This window comes from Molothrus aeneus, unplaced genomic scaffold, assembly GCF_037042795.1.
Source record: "Molothrus aeneus isolate 106 unplaced genomic scaffold, BPBGC_Maene_1.0 scaffold_437, whole genome shotgun sequence".
In the NCBI taxonomy this organism is placed as follows: Eukaryota; Metazoa; Chordata; class Aves; order Passeriformes; family Icteridae; genus Molothrus; species Molothrus aeneus.
This window is the reverse complement of record NW_027099108.1, coordinates 42,704-62,543: the sequence shown is the minus strand read 5'-3', so window position 1 is coordinate 62,543 and position 19,840 is coordinate 42,704. Positions and strand designations below refer to the sequence as shown.

The window sequence follows — 19,840 nt, the reverse complement described above, 5'->3', positions numbered from 1 at the left end:
CGTTGCCCCCTCCCCAATTTGGGATTCACCCCCATTTTGGGCAGATTTGGGGTTCCCTGTCCCTAACCCAGTGCCCCCTCCCCAATTTGGGATTCACCCCCATTTTGGGCAGATTTGGGGTTCCCTGTCCCTAACCCGTTGCCCCCTCCCCAAATTGGGATTCACCCCCATTTTGGGCAGATTTGGGGTTCCCTGTCCCTAACCCAGTGCCCCCTCCCCAATTTGGGTTTCACCCCCATTTTGGGCAGATTTTGGGGGTTCCTAACCCGTTGCCCCCTCCCCAATTTCCAGAGCTGGAGGTGGGCAAGGCCCAGGAGTTCACGGTCAAGGCCAAGGGCGCGGGGGGCCAGGGCAAGGTGGGCGCCCGGATTTTGGGCCCGTCCCGGAAGGCGCTGCCGTGCACGGTGGAGCCGGGCGCCGTCGCCGAGAGCAGCGCCGTGCGCTTCGTGCCGCGCGACGAGGGCCCCCACAGCGTGGAGGTCACCTACGACGGCGTCCCCGTGCCCGGCAGCCCCTTCCCCGTCGAGGTGGTGCCGGCCACGGACCCCTCCAAGGTGAGGGGAAGGGTTTGGGGGGGATTTGGGGTGGAGGTCTTGGGATCCAACTCAAGTCAACCCAACTAATGCAGCCCAACTCAACCCAACTCAACCCAACTCAACTCAACTCAACTCAACCAATCCAACTCAACCAAACCCAACTTAACCCAACCATCCCAACTTGACTCAACCCAACCCAACTCAACTCAACCTAACCCAACCCATCCCATCCCGACTTGACTCAACCCAACTAATCCAACTCAACCAAACCCAACTCAACCCAACTAATCCAACTCAACCACACCCAACTCAATCCATTCCAACTGAACCCAACTCAACTCAACCCATCCCAACTCAATTCAACTCAACCAATCCAACCCAACCCAATCAGTTCCAACTTGACCCAACCCAACCCAACATAACTCAACCCAACCCAATTCAACCCAACCCAACCAATCCAACCCATCCCAACGTGACCCATCCGAACTCAACCCAACCCATCCCAACCCAACCCTTCCATCTCCCCAGGTCCGTGCCTTCGGCCCCGGTCTCCAGGGGGGCCTGGCAGGGGTTCCAGCCCCGTTCACCATCGACACCAAAGGCGCCGGCACGGGCGGTTTGGGGCTGACCGTGGAGGGGCCCTGCGAGGCCAAAATCGAGTGCCAGGACAACGGCGATGGCACCTGCTCCGTGTCCTACCTGCCCACGGAGCCCGGCGACTACAACATCAACATCCTCTTCGCCGGCGCCCACATCCCGGGCTCGCCCTTCCGCGCGCCCATCCGGCCCAAGTTCGACCCTTCCAAGGTCACCTGCGAAGGGCCGGGGTTGGAGAAGGCCACGGCCGGGCAGCCAGGGCGGTTCCGCGTGGACTGCAGCCGGGCCGGCACGGCCGAGCTGACCATCGGCATCGCCTCGGAGGCCGGGGCACGGGCGGACGTGAGGGTGGAGGAGAACGGCGACGGCATCTACACCATCGCCTACACGCCGCGCAGCGCCGGCGTGCACACCGTCACCGTGGAGTACGGCGGGCAGCCCGTGCCGCACTTCCCCAGCACCGTGCGCGTGGAGCCGGCGCCGGCCGCCGTGGATACGAGCGGCATCAAGGTGTACGGGCCCGGCGTGGAGGGGAAGGGTGAGTTTGGGGTTGGGATGGGTTGAGTTGCGTTGGGTTTGGAGGAGTTGGGTTGGGTTGTGTTGGAAGGTGATGGAACAGGATGGGTTGGTTGGGATGGGTTGAGTTGTGTTCAGTTGGGTTGGGTTTGGACAAGTTGAGTTGGGTTGGATTGAGTTGGAAGAGGATGGAATGGGTTTGTTAGAGTTAGGTTGACTGGGATGAATTCAGTTGAGTTGGGTTGGTTGGGAAAAGTTGGGTTGGGTTGAGTTGGGTTGAGTTGGGTTGGTTGGGATGATATGGCTGGAGTTGAGTTGGGATGAGTTGGGTTGGGTGGAGTTGGGTTGGTTGGGATGATTTGGGTGGAGTTGAGTTGGGTTTGGTTGAGTTGGATTTGGATGAATTGAGTCGGGTTCAGTTGAGTTTGGTTGGGTTGGGATGATTTGCGTGGAGTTGAGTGGGATGAGTTGGGTTGGGTTGGGTTGGGTTAGAAGAAGACCCCATTGACCCCGAGCCCGTTTCGCCATCCCAGCCGTGTTCCGCGAGGCCGTGACGGAGTTCGAGGTGGACGCTCGGGCCGTGTCCAAGGCCGGCGGTCCCCTGGTCAAGGCCCTGGTGTCCAACCCCTCCGGAAACGTCACCGAGACCTTCGTGGAGGACCGGGGTGACGGCACCTACCACGTGGAGTACACGCCCTACGAGGAGGGTGAGCGCGCCCGCGTTCCGGGGGGATCTGGGGGGATTTTGGGGGCTTGGGGGGGATTTTGAGATATTCTGAGGGATTGTGAAGGTTTTTTGGGGATTATGAGGGATTTTGGGGGATTGCCAGTGAATTTGGTGGGATTTTGGTGGGTTTGAGAGGATTTTGGAACATTCTGGGGAGATTTTAGAACATTTTGGGGGAATTTTAAGGGATTTTGAGAGACTTGTGGGGACATTTATAGGTTTGGGGGGGTGTGGAGGGATTTTGCAGGATTTTTGGGCAATCTTTAGGGATTTTGAGGGGATTTTTGGTGGCTTTTGAGGGGTTTTAAAGGATTTTTGGTGGGATTTGGGGTGACCCCGCTGCCCCACGCAGGCCTGCACAAGGTGGACGTGACCTACGGGGGGTCCCCGGTGCCGCTGAGCCCGTTCCGTGTCCCCGTCACCGAGGGCTGCGACCCCAGCCGGGTGCGGGTGCACGGCCCCGGCATCCAGAGCGGCACCACCAACCAGCCCAACAAATTCACCGTGGAGACCCGGTGAGAGCCCCAAAATCCCGAGGGGAATCCCCAAAATCCCAATGGGAATTCCCAAATTCCCAATCTCCTCCTCCCACACTCGCTCAACCCCCTTTATTCCCCAGACCTCACCACGATGACTCCAAAAATCCATTTTTCTCCCCCAAATCTCTCCCTCCAATGACCCCAAATCCCATTTCCTCCCCTCCAATGTCCCCGAATCCCATTTTACCCCCGAATCTCCCCAACCTGTGACCCCAAATCCCATTTTCCCTCCTCTCTTTACCCCAAATCCCATTTTCCCCCTCCAACAACCCCAAATCCCATTTCCCCTCTCTCCCATGCCCCCAAATCCCATTCCCCCCCCCCATGACCCCAAATCCCATTTTCCTTCCAAATCTCTTTCTCCAATGACCCCAAATCCCATTTCCCCCCATCCCACAACCCCAAATCCCATTTCCTCTCCTCCCATGACCCCAAATCCCATTTCCCCATTTCCCATGACCCCAAATCCCATTTCCCCCTTTCCCACAACCCCAAATCCCATTTTCCCCTTTCCCACAACCCCAAATCCCATTTTCCCCCCATCCCATGATCCCAAATCCCATTTTCCCCTTTCCCACAACCCCAAATCCCATTTTCCCCCCATCCCATGATCCCAAATCCCATTTTCCCCTTTCCCACAACCCCAAATCCCATTTTCCCCCCCTCCCATGACCCCAAATCCCCTTTTCCCCCCCTCCCATGACCCCAAATCCCCTTTTCCCCCCATCCCATGATCCCAAATCCCATTTTCCAGGGGGGCTGGCACGGGGGGCCTGGGCCTGGCCGTGGAGGGTCCCTCAGAAGCCAAGATGTCCTGCACGGACAACAAGGACGGCAGCTGCTCCGTGGAGTACGTCCCCTACGAGCCCGGCACCTACAGCCTCAACGTCACCTACGGCGGCCACCAGGTCCCCGGTGAGCCCCGGCAACGCGGGAATTTTATGAGAATTTTATGGGAATTTTATGGGAATTTTTTGGGATTTTTTGGGAATTTTTGGGGAATTTTTTGGGAATTTTTTTGGCATTTTTGGGGATTTTTTTGGATTTTTTTCCGATTTTTTTTGGAATTTTTGGGAATTTTTTCGGAATTTTTTCGGATTTTTTTCGGAATTTTTTGGGAATTTTTGGGGAAATTTTTGGAAATTTTTTGGGGGATTTTTTGGGATTTTTTTCGTAATTTTTTGGAAGTTTTGGGAATTTTTTAGGAAGTTTTTGGGATTTTTTAAAAAATTTTTTGGGATTTTTTTGGGATTTTTTTGGGATTTTTTTGGAATTTTTTGGGATTTTTTAAAAAATTTTTTGGGATTTTTTTGGGATTTTTTTGGGATTTTTTTGGGAATTTTTTTTTAATTTTTGGGAATTTTGGGGAATTATTTGGGAATTTTTTTAAATTTTTTTTTTATTTTTTGAGATTTCTTTGGGATTTTTTTGGTGAAATTTTTGGGATTTATTTTGAATTTTGGAGGATTTTTATTTCATTTCGGGGGATTTCTTTTTTTTTCATTCCAGAGGATTTATTTATTTATTTATTTTTAATTTTGGGGATTTATTTATTGAAATTCAGGGATTTTTTTCAGCGTTGGGAGATTTTTCAAGATTTTTTTTTCGTGGGGAGAGGGGGAGGGAATTTTAGGGATTTTTTATTTGTGGGGGGAATTGTTCAGGTAATTTTTTGTTTTTTTTTTTTTCAGGTAATTTTTAAAGATTTTAATTTTGGGGGGTTTTTAGGAGGATTTTTAGGGGATTATGGGAGATTTGGTGGGATTTTTAGGAAATTTGGTGATATATTTTGCAGTGACCCCTAAATCCCATTGTTTCCCCTGCTGATCCCAAATCCATCCCACATCCCCTAAACCCCATTTATTTCCCCTAAACCCACTCTACACCCCCTAAATCCCTGGTTTTCTTTCCCTGTTGACCCCTAAATCCTCGATTATCCCCCCCAAACCCCATCCCACACCCCCAAAATCCCATTTTCCCCCCAAACCCCACCCCAGAGCCCCTCATTCCTGCATTTTCCCCCCAGGGAGCCCCTTCCAGGTGCCGGTGTCGGACGTGGTGGACGCGTCCCGAGTGACCTGCGGGGGTCCCGGGCTGACCCCCGGCCACGTTCGGGCCAACGTCCCCCAGACCTTCACCGTGGACACCTCCAAGGCCGGCGTGGCCCCGCTGGACGTCAAAGTCCAGGGCCCCAAAGGTCAGTGGGAGAGAAGTTTGGGGCTTTTGGACTGGGATTTGGGGGATTTGGGGTCTGTCCTGTAGGATTTTGGGACACCCTGTGGGATTTTGGGGCACCTTATGGGGCTTTTGGGACACCCTGTAGGATTTTGGGCCACCTCATCCCCCTTTTAATAATTTCTGTACTACCCTGTTACTCTTATGTTACTCTACAATCCTTCTAACCCATCCCACCACACCCCGACCTCTCTTAACCCACTTAAACAACGCCCCCCCAACCGAATAAAAACCCCCAAAAAAACCCCCCAAAAAAACGCCCAAAAAACCCCAAAAAACCCCCAAAAAAACCCCCAAAAACCCCCAAAAACACCCAAAAAAACCCCAAAAAAACCCCAAAAAAACCCCCTAAAAAACCCTCCAAAAAACCCCCAAAAAATCCCCAAAAACCCCAAAAAAACCCCAAAAAACTCCCCCAAAAAACCCAAAAAACACCCAAAACCCCCCCCCAAAAAACCTAAAAACACCCATAAAAACACCCATAAAAACCCCCAAAAAACAACCCCAAAAAACCCAAAAAACACCCATAAAACCCCCCCAAAAAAACCCCCCAAAAAACACCCATAAATACACCCATAAAACCCCCCAAAAAACCCCAAAAAACCCAAAAACACCCATAAAAACCCCCAAAACCCCCCCCTAAAAACCCCCAAAAACACCCATAAAACCCCCCAAAAAACCCCCAAAAAACCCAAAAACACCCATAAAAACCCCCAAACCCCCCCCCCAAAAACCTCCAAAAAACCCCCAAAAACACCCATAAAAACACCCATAAAAACACCCAAAAGCCCCCCAAAAAAAACCCAAAAAACCCCATAAAAACCCCCAAAAAACCCCCCAAAAACCCCAAAAAACAACCCCAAAAAAACCCCAAAGAAACCCAAAAACACCTATAAAAACCCCAAAAAAACCCCCCAAAAAACACCCAAAACCCCCCCCCCAAAAACCCCCAAAACACCCATAAAAACACCCATAAAAACCCCCAAAAACCCCCCAAAAAAACCCCAAAAAACCCCATTTGCCCCCATCAGGCGTGCTGGAGCCCGTGGACGTGGCCGACAACGGCGACGGCACTCAGCGCGTGTCCTACGTCCCGTCCCGCGAGGGCCCCTACAGCATCTCCGTGCGCTACGGCGACCACGAGGTGCCCCGCAGGTGCGCCCGTGGCAGGGGGGAGGGACATTTTCGGGTGTCACCCCAGGTATTTTGGCCTATCCTGACCCCAAAATTCCTCCCTTCAAGCCCTTTCAAGGTGAAGGCGCTGCCCACGCACGACGCCAGCAAAGTGCGGGCCAGCGGGCCCGGGCTCAACACCACGGGGGTGCCGGCCAGCCTGCCCGTGGAGTTCACCATCGACGCCAAGGACGCCGGCGAGGGGCTGCTGGCCGTGCAGATCACGGTGCCTCTGGGGTTTTGGGGCTCTTTACGGGGTAGGGAGGGTGGGATTTGGGGTTTTTTGGGCATTTGGAGGAGGTGGGGGAGCGTTGGAGCTGGGGCGGTTTTGGTGGTGCGGTTGGGGTTTGTTGTGGTGGGAGGGGGGTTGGTGGTGGAGGTGGGAGTTTTTGTGCACTGGTGGCCGCAAAGAGACCACAGAGTTCCTAATTCCAAGGTTTTTACCCCAAAACCCTGTTCCACATTCTCTAATTCCCATTTTTTTTATCCCCAAACCGCATCATATCCCCTAAATCCAGGTTTTTTCCCCTCAGGATTCTGAGGGGAGTCCCAAGGGTGCATGACCCACCCGGGAGCTCTGGGATGCTTTTTCCCAGCCCTAAAATCAAACCCCAAAACCCAAAACTGCCCAAATTCCCATTATCCCCCTCCCAACCACCAAAATTCTCATTCTCACCTCACCAGTGGCTAAAATTCCCACTTTTTCCCCTCAGGAAAAGCTTTTACTCCTCAGGATTCTGAGGGGAATCCCAAGGGAGCATGACCCCACCCGGGAGCTCTGGGATGCTTTTTCTCAGCCCTAAAATCCAACCCCACACCCTAAAAACTGCCCAAATTCCCATTCTCACCTCATCAATGGCCGAAATTCCCGCTTTTTCCCTTCAGGATCCTGAGGGGAAGCCCAAGAAAGCCTCAATCCGGGACAATCAGGACGGCACCTACACCGTGTCCTACGTGCCGGACATGACCGGCCGCTACACCATCCTCATCAAATATGGGGGGGACGAGATCCCCTATTCCCCCTACCGCATCCGGGCCGTGCCCACCGGCGACGCCAGCAAGTGCACGGTTACCGGTGAGCCCCGAAACGGGGGAAAACCCCCAAAAATTGGGAGGAAACACCTCAAAAATGGGAAAAACCACCCCAAAAACTACAGGGGAACCCCCCCGCAAATGGGGGATACCACCTCAGGAATGGGAGAAACCACCGCGAAAACCTCCTCAGGAATGGGGGGGGCACAACCCTGCCGGGAAAGGGGCATGGCTGCACTGAGGGGGGAAAAGGGGATTTTTGGGGGTGTTTTGGGGGATTTTGGGGGGGTTTCGGGGGGTTTTGGGGGTCTCACGGCTGTGTCTCACTGGATTTCTTGCTTCTCTGCCCACCCCACCCCACGCCCACCCCCCCACGCCCACCCCCCCCCCCCCCCCACGCTGTAGTTTCCATCGGAGGTCACGGCTTAGGTAAGAGCACGGCTTGGTTTGGGGGGGGGGAGCATGGCCAAAACCCCCCCTTTGCACCCCAAAATCGAGCCCCCTTTGCACCCCAAAAATGGCCCTGCATGAGGGGAAGGGGGGGAGACAGGGGAGGGGGTGAGGGTTGGGTTGGGAGGGGGTTTGGGGTGGGAGGAACCCGATTTAAATGATGAGGAACCCCCCCCAAATTAATGATGGGAGAGCCCCATGATCTCAATTAATGAAGGGACCACTCCAGTTTAATGATGGGGACCCTCCAAAATTAATGATGGGATATCTCCATGATCTTAATTAATGAAGGGACCCCCCAAAATTAATGATGGGAACCCTCCAAAATTAATGATGGGACATCTCCATGATCTTAATTAATGAAGGGACCCCCCCAAAATTAGTGATGAGAGACCTCCGTGATCCCAATTAATGATGGGGACCCCCCAAAATTAATGATGGGAGACCCCCATGATCTCAATTAATGAGAGATTCCCCCATTTTAATAATGTACGACCCCCCCAAGTGAAGGATGTAGGACCCCCAAACTCAATTAATGTCGGGGACCCCCAAAATTAATGATGGGATCCCATTTTGGGGCCACCGATGGGGTCCCACCATGGTGACCCCAAAGGCTCCTTTATGGGGCCACCAAAGGGATCCCATTCTGGTGACCCCAAATGGGTCCAGCCTGGGGGTTCCTGGCCCCGTTTTGGGGTTCCCAATGGGCTCCTGTTCCAAATGTCCCCAAATGGGTCCCATTTTGGGGTTCCCAACCCCATTTTGGGATTTCCAGCCCCTTTTTGGGATTCCTGTCCCCATTTTGTGGTTCCTGGTCCTGTTTTGGGACTCCTGGTCCCATTTGGGGGTTTCTGGCCCCATTTTGGGGTTCCAAATGGGTTCTTGTTCCAGATGTCCCCAAATGGGTCCTGTTTTGGGGTTTCTGGCCCTATTTTGGGGTTCCTGGCCCCATTTTGGGGTTCCTGGCCCCATCCCTGATCCCCATCTCCCTCAGGTCCAGACCTGGGCCCCACCATCCAGCTGGGCGAGCAGACCCTGATCATGGTGCTCCTGTTTTGGGGTTCCTGGCCCTGTTTTGGGGTTTCTGGCCCCGTTTTGGGATTCCTGGCCCCAATGGGTCCCGTTTTGGGGTTTCTGTCCCCGTTTTGGGGTTCCTGCTCCCATTTTGGGGTTCCTGGCCCCATCCCTGACCCCCATCTCCCTTAGGACCAGGCCTGGGCCCCACCATCCAGCTGGGCGAGCAGACACTGATCACAGTGGACTCAATGGGTCCCATTTTGGGTTTCCCAGTCCCATTTTGGGGTTTCTGGCCCCGTTTTGGGATTCCTGGCCCCAATGGGTCCCATTTTGGGGTTCCTGTCCCCATTTTGGGGTTCCTGGTCCCTGACCCCCATCTCCATAGGTCCAGGCCTGGGCCCCACCATCCAGCTGGGCGAGCAGACGCTGATCACGGTGGACGCCAAGGCGGCCGGCAAGGGCAAGGTCACCTGCTCGGTGTGCACGCCCGACGGCTCCGAGGTGGACGTGGACGTGGTGGAGAACCCCGACGGCACCTTCGACATCTTCTACACCGCGCCCCAGCCCGGCAAATACGTGATCTGCGTCAGGTTCGGCGGGGAGCACATCCCCAACAGCCCCTTCCAGGTCATGGTGAGTGGGAGATGGGGAGAAATGGGGTAAAAATGGGAAAAAATGGAAAAAAACGGGGTAAAAATGGGGTAAAAACAGGGTGAAAATGGGAAAAAAACAGGGTAAAAACAGGGTGAAAATGGGGATTATAGAGGGAAATGTGGGGTCTGCGTCAGGTTCGGCGGGGAGCACATCCCCAACAGCCCCTTCCAGGTCATGGTGAGTGGGAGATGGGGAGAAACGGGGAGGAAACGGGAAAAAATGGGAAAAAAATGGGGTAAAAATGGGAAAAAAATGGGAAAAAATGGGAAAAAATTGGTGAAAAAATGGGGTAAAAATGGGGAAAAAATGGGAAAAAATGGGTGAAAATGGGGATTATAGAGGGAAATGTGGGGTCTGCATCAGGTTTGGGGGGAGCACATCCCCAACAGCCCCTTCCAGGTCATGGTGAGTGGGAAAAATAGGGTGAAACAGGGAGAAAACGGGAAAAATGGGAAAAACCAGGAAAAAATGGGGAAAAATGAGGAAAAAAAGGGGAGAAAATGGGGAAAAGGGGGCAAAACCCAGGGGAAAAAACTTGGAATAAAAACCGGAAAAAACAGAGGGAAAATGGGGGGAAAATGGGGAAAAAATGGCGGAAAATTGGGGAAAAATGGGAAAAAACAGGGAAAAATGGGGGAGAATTTGGGGGAAAATGGAGGGGACCAGGGAGTTTGGGGTGAAAGTTGGGACGTGGGGTTTTTGGGGTGCTCTGACCCTCGGTGCCCCCCAGGCCACGGACCGGCCGCTGCTGGGGGTCAACGGGCTGGACATGGCCGGGCTGCGGCCCTTCGACCTCGTCATCCCCTTCACCATCAAGAAGGGCGAGATCACAGGTGAGAGGGACACCCCGAATTTGGGGGGTGGGGGGGGTCCCCCAAACTGGCCCAAAAATACCAAAAAACGAGTGCGAAATCGGCCTGAGAATACCTCAGGGTCAGCTCCAAAACTGGCCAAAAAAATACCTCAAAGTCGGCCCAAAAACGTCCAAAAATCCGCCCAAAACCTCCTCAAAACCGGTCCAAAAATCCGCCCAAAACCTCCTCAAAACCGGTCCAAAAATCCACCCAAAACCTCCTCAAAACTGGTCCAAAAATCCGCCCAAAACATCCTCAAAACCGGTCCAAAAATACCTCAAAACCAGCCCCAAAAATAGGCCCAAAAATCCCTCAAAACCAGCCCAAAATAGGCCCAAAAATACCTCAAAGTCAGCCCAAAAACATCTCCAAAAACCAATCAAAAAACGAGTCCGAAATCGGCCCGAGAATACCTCAGGGTCAGGTCCAAAACTGGCCAAAAAAATACCTCAAAGTCGGCCCCAAAACGTCCAAAAATCCGCCCAAAACATCCTCAAAACCGGTCCAAAAATCCACCCAAAACCTCCTCAAAACCGGTCCAAAAATCCACCCAAAACCTCCTCAAAACTGGTCCAAAAATCCGCCCAAAACATCCTCAAAACCGGTCCAAAAATACCTCAAAACCACCCCAAAATGAACCCAAACCAGCCCAAAACCCACCCCAAAACTCAGCCCAAAATCACCTCAAAAATCTCCCCAAAACCGTTCCTGAATCAGCCAAAAACACCCCAGGAACACCCAAAAATCATCCCCAAATCAGCCCTGAACAGCCCAAAAGTACCTCTGGGTGTCCCCAAGGTGTCCCCATGTGCCCCAGGTGTCCCCAAGTGTCCTCAGGTGTCCCCAGGTGTCCCCAGTCCCTCCCAGCTGTCCCCAGCTGTCCCCAGGTGTCCCCAGGTGTCCCCAGCTGTCCCAGGTGTCCCCAGGTGTCCCCAGCTGTCCCCAGGTGTCCCAGCTGTCCCCAGCTGTCCCAGCTGTCCCCAGTCACTCCCAGCTGTCCTAGGTGTCCCCAGGTGATCCCAGCTGTCCCAGGTGTCCCCAGGTGTCCCCAGGTGTCCCCAGCTGTCCCAGGTGACCCAGGTGTCCCCCAGGTGTCCCCAGCTGTCCCAGCTGTCCCAGGTGTCCCCAGGTGTCCCCAGCTGTCCCCAGGTGTCCCCAGGTGTCCCAGGTGACCCAGGTGTCCCCAGGTGATCCCAGCTGTCCCAGCTGTCCCCAGGTGTCCCAGGTGTCCCAGGTGATCCCAGGTGTCCCCAGCTGTCCCAGCTGTCCCCAGGTGTCCCCAGGTGTCCCCAGGTGTCCCCAGCTGTCCCCAGGTGTCCCCAGGTGATCCCAGGTGTCCCCAGCTGTCCCCAGGTGTCCCCAGGTGTCCCAGGTGACCCAGGTGTCCCCCAGGTGAGGTGCGGATGCCCTCGGGCAAGGTGGCCACCCCGGACATCACGGACAACAAGGACGGCACGGTGACCGTGAGGTTTGCGCCCAGCGAGGCGGGGCTGCACGAGATGGACATCCGCTGTGACAGCATCCACATCCCTGGTACCGGGATTTGGGGGCATTCCTGGGAATTTTGGGGAATTTTGGGGTGTTGGGAACCCAGGGGAGCAGCCAAGGCTGGGTTTCGGGGGAGTTTTGGGGTGGTTTAAGAAGTTTTGGCTGCACGAGATGGACATCCACTGTGACAGCATCCACATCCCTGGTACCCGGAATTTGGGGGGATTTTGGGGAATTTTGGGGTGTCTGGAACCCAGGGGAGCAGCCAAGGGTGGGTTTTGGGGGAGTTTTGGGGGGTTTTGGGGGAGTTTTGGCTGCACGAGATGGACATTTGCTGTGACAGCATCCACATCCCTGGTATGGGCAATTTGGGGGAATTTTGGAATTTTTGGGAGATTTTGAGGTGTTTGGAACCCATGGGAGCAGCCAAGGGTGGGTTTTGGGGTCACTGTCCCCGTGGGGAGTTTGGGGACACCATGGGGGGCTCGGGGTGTCCCTGACCCCCCCATGTCCCCATTTGTCCCACCCCCCCCAGGTTATGGGGTCACTCGGGGTGACTTTGGGAGGGTTTTGGGGTCACTGTCCCCGTGGGGGATTTGGGGACAGTTTGGGGACACCATGGGGGGGTCAGCACACGCTGTGACCCCCCCAATGTCCCCCTGTCCCGGGCAGCCCCCTGCAGTTCTATGTGGATTCTGTCACCTGGGGGTGGCTTTGGGGAGTTTCTTTGGGGTCACTGTCCCCATGGGGGATTTGGGGACAGTTTGGGGACACCGTGGGGGGCTCGGGGTGTCCCTGACCCCCCCGATGTCCCCGTTTGTCCCCCCCCAGGCAGCCCCCTGCAGTTCTATGTGGATTACGTGAACAGCGGCCACGTCACCGCCTACGGCCCCGGGCTGACCCACGGCACCGTCAACCGCCCGGCCACGTTCACCGTCAACACCAAGGACGCCGGAGAGGGTGGGGACACGGGGACACTGGGGACATTGGGGACAATGGGGGGTCAGGGGACATTGGGGACAATGGGGGCAATGGGGACATTGGGGGGTCAGGGGACATTGGGGACACTGGGGACAATGGGGGCAATGGGGACAATGGGGACATTGGGGACAGTGGGGACAATGGGGGGTCAGGGGACATTGGGGACAATGGGGACATTGGGGACACTGGGGACATTGGGGACAATGGGGACAATGGGGGCAATGGGGACATTGGGGACAATGGGGACATTGGGGGTCAGGGGACATTGGGGACAATGGGGACAATGGGGGCAATGGGGACAATGGGGGCAATGGGGACATTGGGGGCAATGGGGGCAATGGGGGGTCAGGGGACATTGGGGACAATGGGGACATTGGGGACATTGGGGACAATGGGGACATTGGGGACAATGAGGGCAATGGGGACATTGGGGACAATGGGGCACCATCAACTGCCCGGCCACCTTCACCGTCAACACCAAGGACACTGGAGAGGGTGGGGACAATGGGGACAGCGCTGGCCCCACGTCCCCTGTCCCTGTCCCCAGGGGCTCTGTCCCTGTCCTCTGACCCTGTCCTTGTCCCCATGTCCCCAGGGGGGCTGTCCCTGTCCCCTGACCCTGTCCTTGTCCCCATGTCCCCAGAGGGGCTGTCCCTGTCCCCAGGCTGTCCCTAAGTGTCCCCATGTGTCCCCGTGTCCCCAGAGGGGCTGTCCCTGTCCCCAGGCTGTCCCTGACTGTCCCCATGTCCCCATGTGTCCCCAGGGGGGCTGTCCCTGTCCCCAGGCTGTCCCTGACTGTCCCCATGTGTCCCCAGAGGGGCTGTCCCTGTCCCCAGGCTGTCCCTGACTGTCCCCATGTCCCCGTGTGTCCCCAGGGGGCTGTCCCTGTCCCCAGGCTGTCCCTGACTGTCCCCATGTGTCCCCATGGGGGCTGTCCCTGTCCCCAGGCTGTCCCCAGGCTGTCCCTGACTGTCCCCATGTCCCCGTGTCCCCAGGGGGGCTGTCCCTGTCCCCAGGCTGTCCCTAACTGTCCCCGTGTGTCCCCAGGGGGGCTGTCCCTGGCCGTGGAGGGTCCCTCCAAGGCCGAGATCAGCTGCCAGGACAACGGTGACGGCACCTGCTCCGTGTCCTACCTGCCCGTGCTGCCCGGGGACTACGGCATCGTGGTCAAGTACAACGACAAACACATCGCGGGCAGCCCCTTCACGGCCAGGATTACAGGTGGGCAACGCAAAATTGGGGACAAAACACAAAATTGGGGGAAAAAACACAAAAAAAACCAAAAAAAAAAACCAAAAAAAGGAGTAAATTACCTACAAAAACCTCCCAAAAACCCCTGACAAACACACCTGGGGTCACATCGCGGGCGGCCCCTTCACGGCCAGGATTACAGGTGGGAAACACAAAATTGGGGAAAACCACAAAAATCTGGGGAAAAAACAAAAAAATCTGGGGAAAAAACACAGAAATCTGGGGAAAAAACAAAAAAAAAACCCCAAAAAACCCAAAAAAAAGAGTAAATTACCTACAAAAACCTCCCAAAAACCCCTGACAAACACACCTGGAGTCACATCGCTGGCAGCCCCTTCACGGCCAGGATTACAGGTGGGCAACGCAAAATTGGGGACAAAACACAAAATTGGGGGAAAAAACACAAAAAAACCAAAAAAAACCCCAAAAAAAAAGGAGTAAATTACCTACAAAAACGTCCCAAAAACCCCTGACAAACACACCTGGGGTCACATCGCTGGCAGCCCCTTCACGGCCAGGATTACAGGTGGGAAACGCAAAATTGGGGAAAAAACCAAAAATTTGGGGAAAAAACCAAAAAAAAAACCTGAAAAAAGAAAAAAAAAATAACAAAAAAAGAGTAAATTACCTACAAAAACCCCTGACAAACACACCTGGGGTCACATCGCGGGCGGCCCCTTCACGGCCAGGATTACAGGTGAGAAACACAAAATTGGGGGAAAAACACAGAAATCTGGGGAAAAAACAAAAAAAAAACTAAAAAAAAAGGAGTAAATTACCTACAAAAACCTCCCAAAAAACCTCCCAAAAAAACCTCCCAAAAAAGCCCCAAAACCCCTGACAAACACACCTGGGGTCACTGGCAGCCCCTTCACGGCCAGGATTACAGGTGAGAAACACAAAATTGGGGGAAAACACAGAAATCTGAGGAAAAAAACAAAAAAAACCTGAAAAAAATGAGAAAAAATGAGAAAAAATGAGAAAAAATCCACAGAAAGCCCCAAAACCCCACTAAAACCTGACCTGGGGTCACTGGCACATTGCTGGCAGCCCCTTCAGGGCCAGAATTACAGGTGAGAAACCCAAAATTGGGGAAAAACCCAACAAAAATCTGAAAAAAAAACCCACCAAAATTGGGGGAAAAAATCTGGGGAAAAAAACAAGAAAAAAACTCTGAAAAATGAGAAAAAATGAGAAAAAATCCACAGAAACCCCCAAAAACCCCACTAAAACCCGACCTGGCCCCTTCACGGCCAGAATTACAGGTGAGAAGCCCGAAATTGGGGGAAAACCCAACAAAAATCTGAAAAAAGCCCCCAAAAACCCCCCAAAATTTGACCCTGGCGACCTCTGAGTGTCCCCGCTGTCCCCTGGGTGCCACCTGCGACCCCTCTGTGTCCCCGCTGTCCCCTCAGGTGACGATTCCCTGCGCCAGTCCCACCTCAAGGTGGGCGCCTCGGCCGAGATCCCGCTGGACATGGGGGACATTGGGGACCTGAGCCAGCTCAGCGCCACCGTCACCGCGCCCTCGGGGCGGCGCGAGCCCTGCACGCTCAAACGGCTCCGGGACGGCCACCTGGGTATGGGGACATTGGGGACATTGGGGACATTGGGGACACGGAGCCCTGCACGCTCAAACGGCTCCGGGACGGCCACCTGGGTATGGGGACATCATTGGGGACATTGGGGACACTGGGGACATCATTGGGGACATTGGGGACACGGAGCCCTGCACGCTCAAACGGCTCCGGGACGGCCACCTGGGTATGGGGACCCTGCTGGGGACATCCCTGGGGACACTGGGGACATTGTACCCTGTATCTCTGTCCCTGTCCCCTTACCGTCCCTGTCCTCTCACTGTCCCTGTCCCCGTGTGTGACATTTCCATGTCCCTGTCTCCGTGTGTGACATTTCCATGTCCCTGTGTCCGTGTCCCCGTGTGTGACATTTCCATATCCCTGTCCCCGTGTGTGACATTTCCATGTCCCTGTCCCCGTGTGTGACACATCCCTGTCCCTGTGTCTGTGTCCCAGTGTGTGACATTTCCATGTCCCTGTGTCCCTGTCTCCGTGTGTGACATTTCCATGTCCCTGTCCCCATGTGTGACACATCCCTGTCCCTGTGTCCGTGTCCCTGTGTGTGACATTTCCATGTCCCTGTGTCCCTGTCCCCGTGTGTGACACATCCCTGTCCCTGTGTCCCTGTCCCCGTGTGTGACATTTCCATGTCCCTGTGTCTGTGTCCCTGTGTGTGACATGTCCCTGTGTCCCTGTCCCCGTGTGTGACATTTCCATGTCCCTGTGTCCGTGTCCCTGTGTCCCTGTCCCAGTGTGTGACACATCCCTGTCCCTGTGTCCGTGTCCCTGTGTGTGACATTTCCATGTCCCTGTCCCCGTGTGTGACATTTCCATGTCCCTGTGTCCCTGTCCCAGTGTGTGACACATCCCTGTCCCTGTGTCCCTGTCCCTGTGTGTGACATTTCCATGTCCCTGTCCCCGTGTGTGACACATCCCTGTCCCTGTGTCCCTGTCCCCGTGTGTGACATTTCTGTGTCCCCACAGGTATTTCCTTCGTGCCCCAGGAGGTGGGGGAGCACCTGGTCCATGTCACCAGGGGGGGACAGCCGCTGCCCCGCAGTCCCCTGGCTGTCACCATCAGCCAGGCCGAGCTCGGCGACGCCTCGCGGGTGCTGCTGAGGGGCCCCGGCCTGAGCGAGGGCACCACGTTCCAGCCGGCCCAGTTCACCATCGACACCCGCCAGGCTGGTGAGACTGGGAGGGACTGGGACAGACTGGGACAGACTGGGAATGGCACTGGGAGCACTGGGAATGGCACTGGGACAGACTGGGAGGGACTGGGATGGGATTTGGGGACACTGGGAGGGACTGGGACTGGGCCTGAGTGAGGGCACCACGTTCCAGCCAGCCCAGTTCACCATCGACACCCGCCAGGCTGGTGAGACTGGGAGGGACTGGGACAGACTGGGAATGGCACTGGGAATGGCACTGGGACAGACTGGGAGCACTGGGAGCACTGGGAATGGCACTGGGACAGACTGGGAATGGCACTGGGACAGACTGGGAGCACTGGGAGGGGATTTGGGGACACTGGGACTGGGCCTGAGTGAGGGCACCACGTTCCAGCCGGCCCAGTTCACCACTGACACCCACCAGGCTGGTGAGACTGGGAGCACTGGGAAGGACTGGGACGGACTGGGGGCACTGGGACAGACTGGGAATGGCACTGGGAGGGGATCTGGGGACACTGGGAGGGACTGGGACTGGCACCACGTTCCAGCCGGCCCAGTTCACCATCGACACCCGCCAGGCTGGTGAGACTGGGAGGACTGGGACAGACTGGGAATGGCACTGGGAGCACTGGGAATGGCACTGGGAGGGACTGGGAGGGACTGGGACGGGATTTGGGGACACTGGGAGGGACTGGGACTGGGCCTGAGTGAGGGCACCACGTTCCAGCCGGCCCAGTTCACCATCGACACCCGCCAGGCTGGTGAGACTGGGAATGGCACTGGGACAGACTGGGACAGACTGGGAACGGCACTGGGAGCACTGGGAGGGACTGGGGGCACTGGGAATGGCACTGGGAGGGGGTTTGGGGACACTGGTTTGGGTTTTACTGGGAGATTTTGGGATTTGGGGCTTTTTGGGGTGGAGTTTTTGGGGTCTCTCCTGACCCTGTGACCCCCTCAGGGTACGGGGACCTGAGCCTGTCCAGTGAGGGTTTTTGGGGTTTTTAATGGGATTTTTTGGGGTGTTTTAGGATTTTTTGTGTTATTTTAGGGTTTTCATGCAATATAGAGAATTCCAGGATTTGGGGTTTTTCGGGGTGGATTTTTTGGGGGTTTTTGGGGTCTGTCCTGACGTCCTGGACCCCCTCAGGGTACAGGGGCCTGAGTCTGTCCAGTGAGGGGTTTTTGGCATTTTTAACAGGTTTTTTGGGGTTTTTTTGGGGTATTTTGGGATTTTTATGAAACATGGAGGACTTGGGGTTTTTCGGGGTGGACTTTTTGGGGGTTTTTGGGGTCTGTCCTGACCCTGTGACCCCCCCCAGGGTACGGGGGCCTGAGCCTGTCCATCGAGGGCCCCAGCAAGGTGGACATCACCACGGAGGAGCTGGAGGACGGCACCTGCCGCGTCTCCTACTGCCCCACCGAGCCCGGCAACTACATCATCTCCGTCAAATTCGGGGAGCAGCACGTGCCCGGTGAGCACCGGGGGCACTGGGAGCACTGGGAGGGACTGGGAGGGACTGGGAGGGACTGGGAGGGCACTGGGAGGGACTGGGAGGGCACTGGGAGGGGGTTTGGGGACGTTGGGAGGAACTGGGAGGGCACTGGGAGCACTGGGAGGGCACTGGGAGGGACTGGGAGGGGGTTTGGGGACATTGGGAGGGGAATTGAGGGACACTGGGAGATACTGGGAGGGACTGGGAGGAGGTTTGGGAATACTGGGAGAGACCAGGAGGGACTAGGAGGAGATTGAGGGACACTGGGAGGGGATTTGGGGACACTGGGAGGGGATTTGGGGGCACTGGGAGATACTGGGAGGGGACTGGGAGTGCACTGGGAGGGGATTGAGGGACACTGGGAGGGACTGGGAGGGGGTTTTGGGACATTGGGAGGGGATTTGGGGACACTGGGAGGGAATTTGGGGGCACTGGGAGAGACTGGGGGGACTGGGAAGGACTGGGAGGGGATTTAGGGGCACTGGGAGGACATTTGGAGGGACTGGGAGGGGGTTTTGGGACACTGGGAGGGAATTTGGGGGCACTGGGAAGGACTGGGAGGGACTGGGAGGGGGTTTGGGGATACTGGGAGGGGCTGAGAGGGGATTGGGAGGGACTGGGAGGGGGTTTGGGGGCACTGGGAGATACTGGGAGGGGATTTGGGCACATTGGGAGGGAATTTGGGGGCACTGGGAGGAACTGGGAGGGACTGGGAGGGGATTGAGAGGGGATTTGGGGATACTGGGAGGGGACTGGGTGGGACTGGGAGGGATTGGGAGGGACTGGGGGTGTTTTGGGGGGTCCTGAGTGACCCCAACCCCCCCCTGCCCAGGGAGCCCCTTCTCGGTGAAGGTGCTGGGGCTGGGGGAGCCTCATTTGGGGCATTTTGGGGGAATTTTGGGGACATTTTGGGGGGGATTTTGGGGCAATTTGGGGGCTTCTCAACCTCAGAGGAATTTGGAGATTTTGTGAGGGGTCCTGGGGGAATCTGGGGGAGCTCTGGGGGTCCCGAGTGACCCCAACTCCCCCTGCCCAGGGAGCCCCTTCTCGGTGAAGGTGACGGGCGAGGGCCGCGTGCGCGAGAGCATCACCCGGCGGCGCCGCGCGCCCCCCGAGGCCAGCGTGGGCACCCCCTGCGACCTCAGCCTCAAAATGCCCGGTGAGGGTCCCGGGGGGGGTCCTGGGGGGGTCCTGGGGGGGTCCTGGGGGGGTCCTGAGGGGTCCTGGGGGGGTCCTTAGGGGTCCTGGGGGGTCCCTGGGGGTCCTGGGGGGGTCTTTGGGGGATCTAGGGGGTCCTGGGGGGGTCCTGGAGGGGGTTTTGGGGGGGTCTCAGGGGGTCCTCACATCTTCAGGAAGCCCCCGAGCGTCCCTGGAGGTGTCCTGGGGGATGTTCTGGGGGTCCTGTGACTGCACAGGTGATCAGTCCCACATGGATCATTTCCCCTAAATAACCCCATTTTCCCCCCAATAATCCCATTTTCCCCCCAATAATCCCATTTTTCACCCCAATAACCCCATTTTCCCCCCAATAATCCCATTTTCCCA

At 56.0% G+C, this 19,840-nt stretch overlaps 1 protein-coding gene across 1 annotated transcript in view; it reads left to right on the top strand.

The window, feature by feature from the left end:
* Positions 1-291: 291 nt before the first annotated feature.
* Positions 292-19,840, top strand: part of LOC136570951 (filamin-A-like) — a gene marked incomplete at its 5' end in the record, with an annotated part of 35,830 nt that continues 16,281 nt past the window's right edge. Inside the window, 19 exons of the mRNA XM_066571374.1 lie at positions 292-554; positions 1,065-1,671; positions 2,183-2,356; positions 2,729-2,891; positions 3,670-3,830; positions 4,942-5,112; positions 6,182-6,305; positions 6,393-6,549; positions 7,209-7,398; positions 7,761-7,784; positions 9,208-9,455; positions 10,207-10,309; positions 11,723-11,863; positions 12,650-12,778; positions 13,847-14,020; positions 15,466-15,630; positions 16,612-16,815; positions 18,122-18,274; positions 19,332-19,454. Of these exons, the coding sequence (XP_066427471.1) occupies positions 292-554; positions 1,065-1,671; positions 2,183-2,356; positions 2,729-2,891; positions 3,670-3,830; positions 4,942-5,112; positions 6,182-6,305; positions 6,393-6,549; positions 7,209-7,398; positions 7,761-7,784; positions 9,208-9,455; positions 10,207-10,309; positions 11,723-11,863; positions 12,650-12,778; positions 13,847-14,020; positions 15,466-15,630; positions 16,612-16,815; positions 18,122-18,274; positions 19,332-19,454 (3,474 nt within the window). The remainder of the gene's footprint in view (positions 555-1,064; positions 1,672-2,182; positions 2,357-2,728; positions 2,892-3,669; positions 3,831-4,941; positions 5,113-6,181; positions 6,306-6,392; positions 6,550-7,208; positions 7,399-7,760; positions 7,785-9,207; positions 9,456-10,206; positions 10,310-11,722; positions 11,864-12,649; positions 12,779-13,846; positions 14,021-15,465; positions 15,631-16,611; positions 16,816-18,121; positions 18,275-19,331; positions 19,455-19,840) is intronic.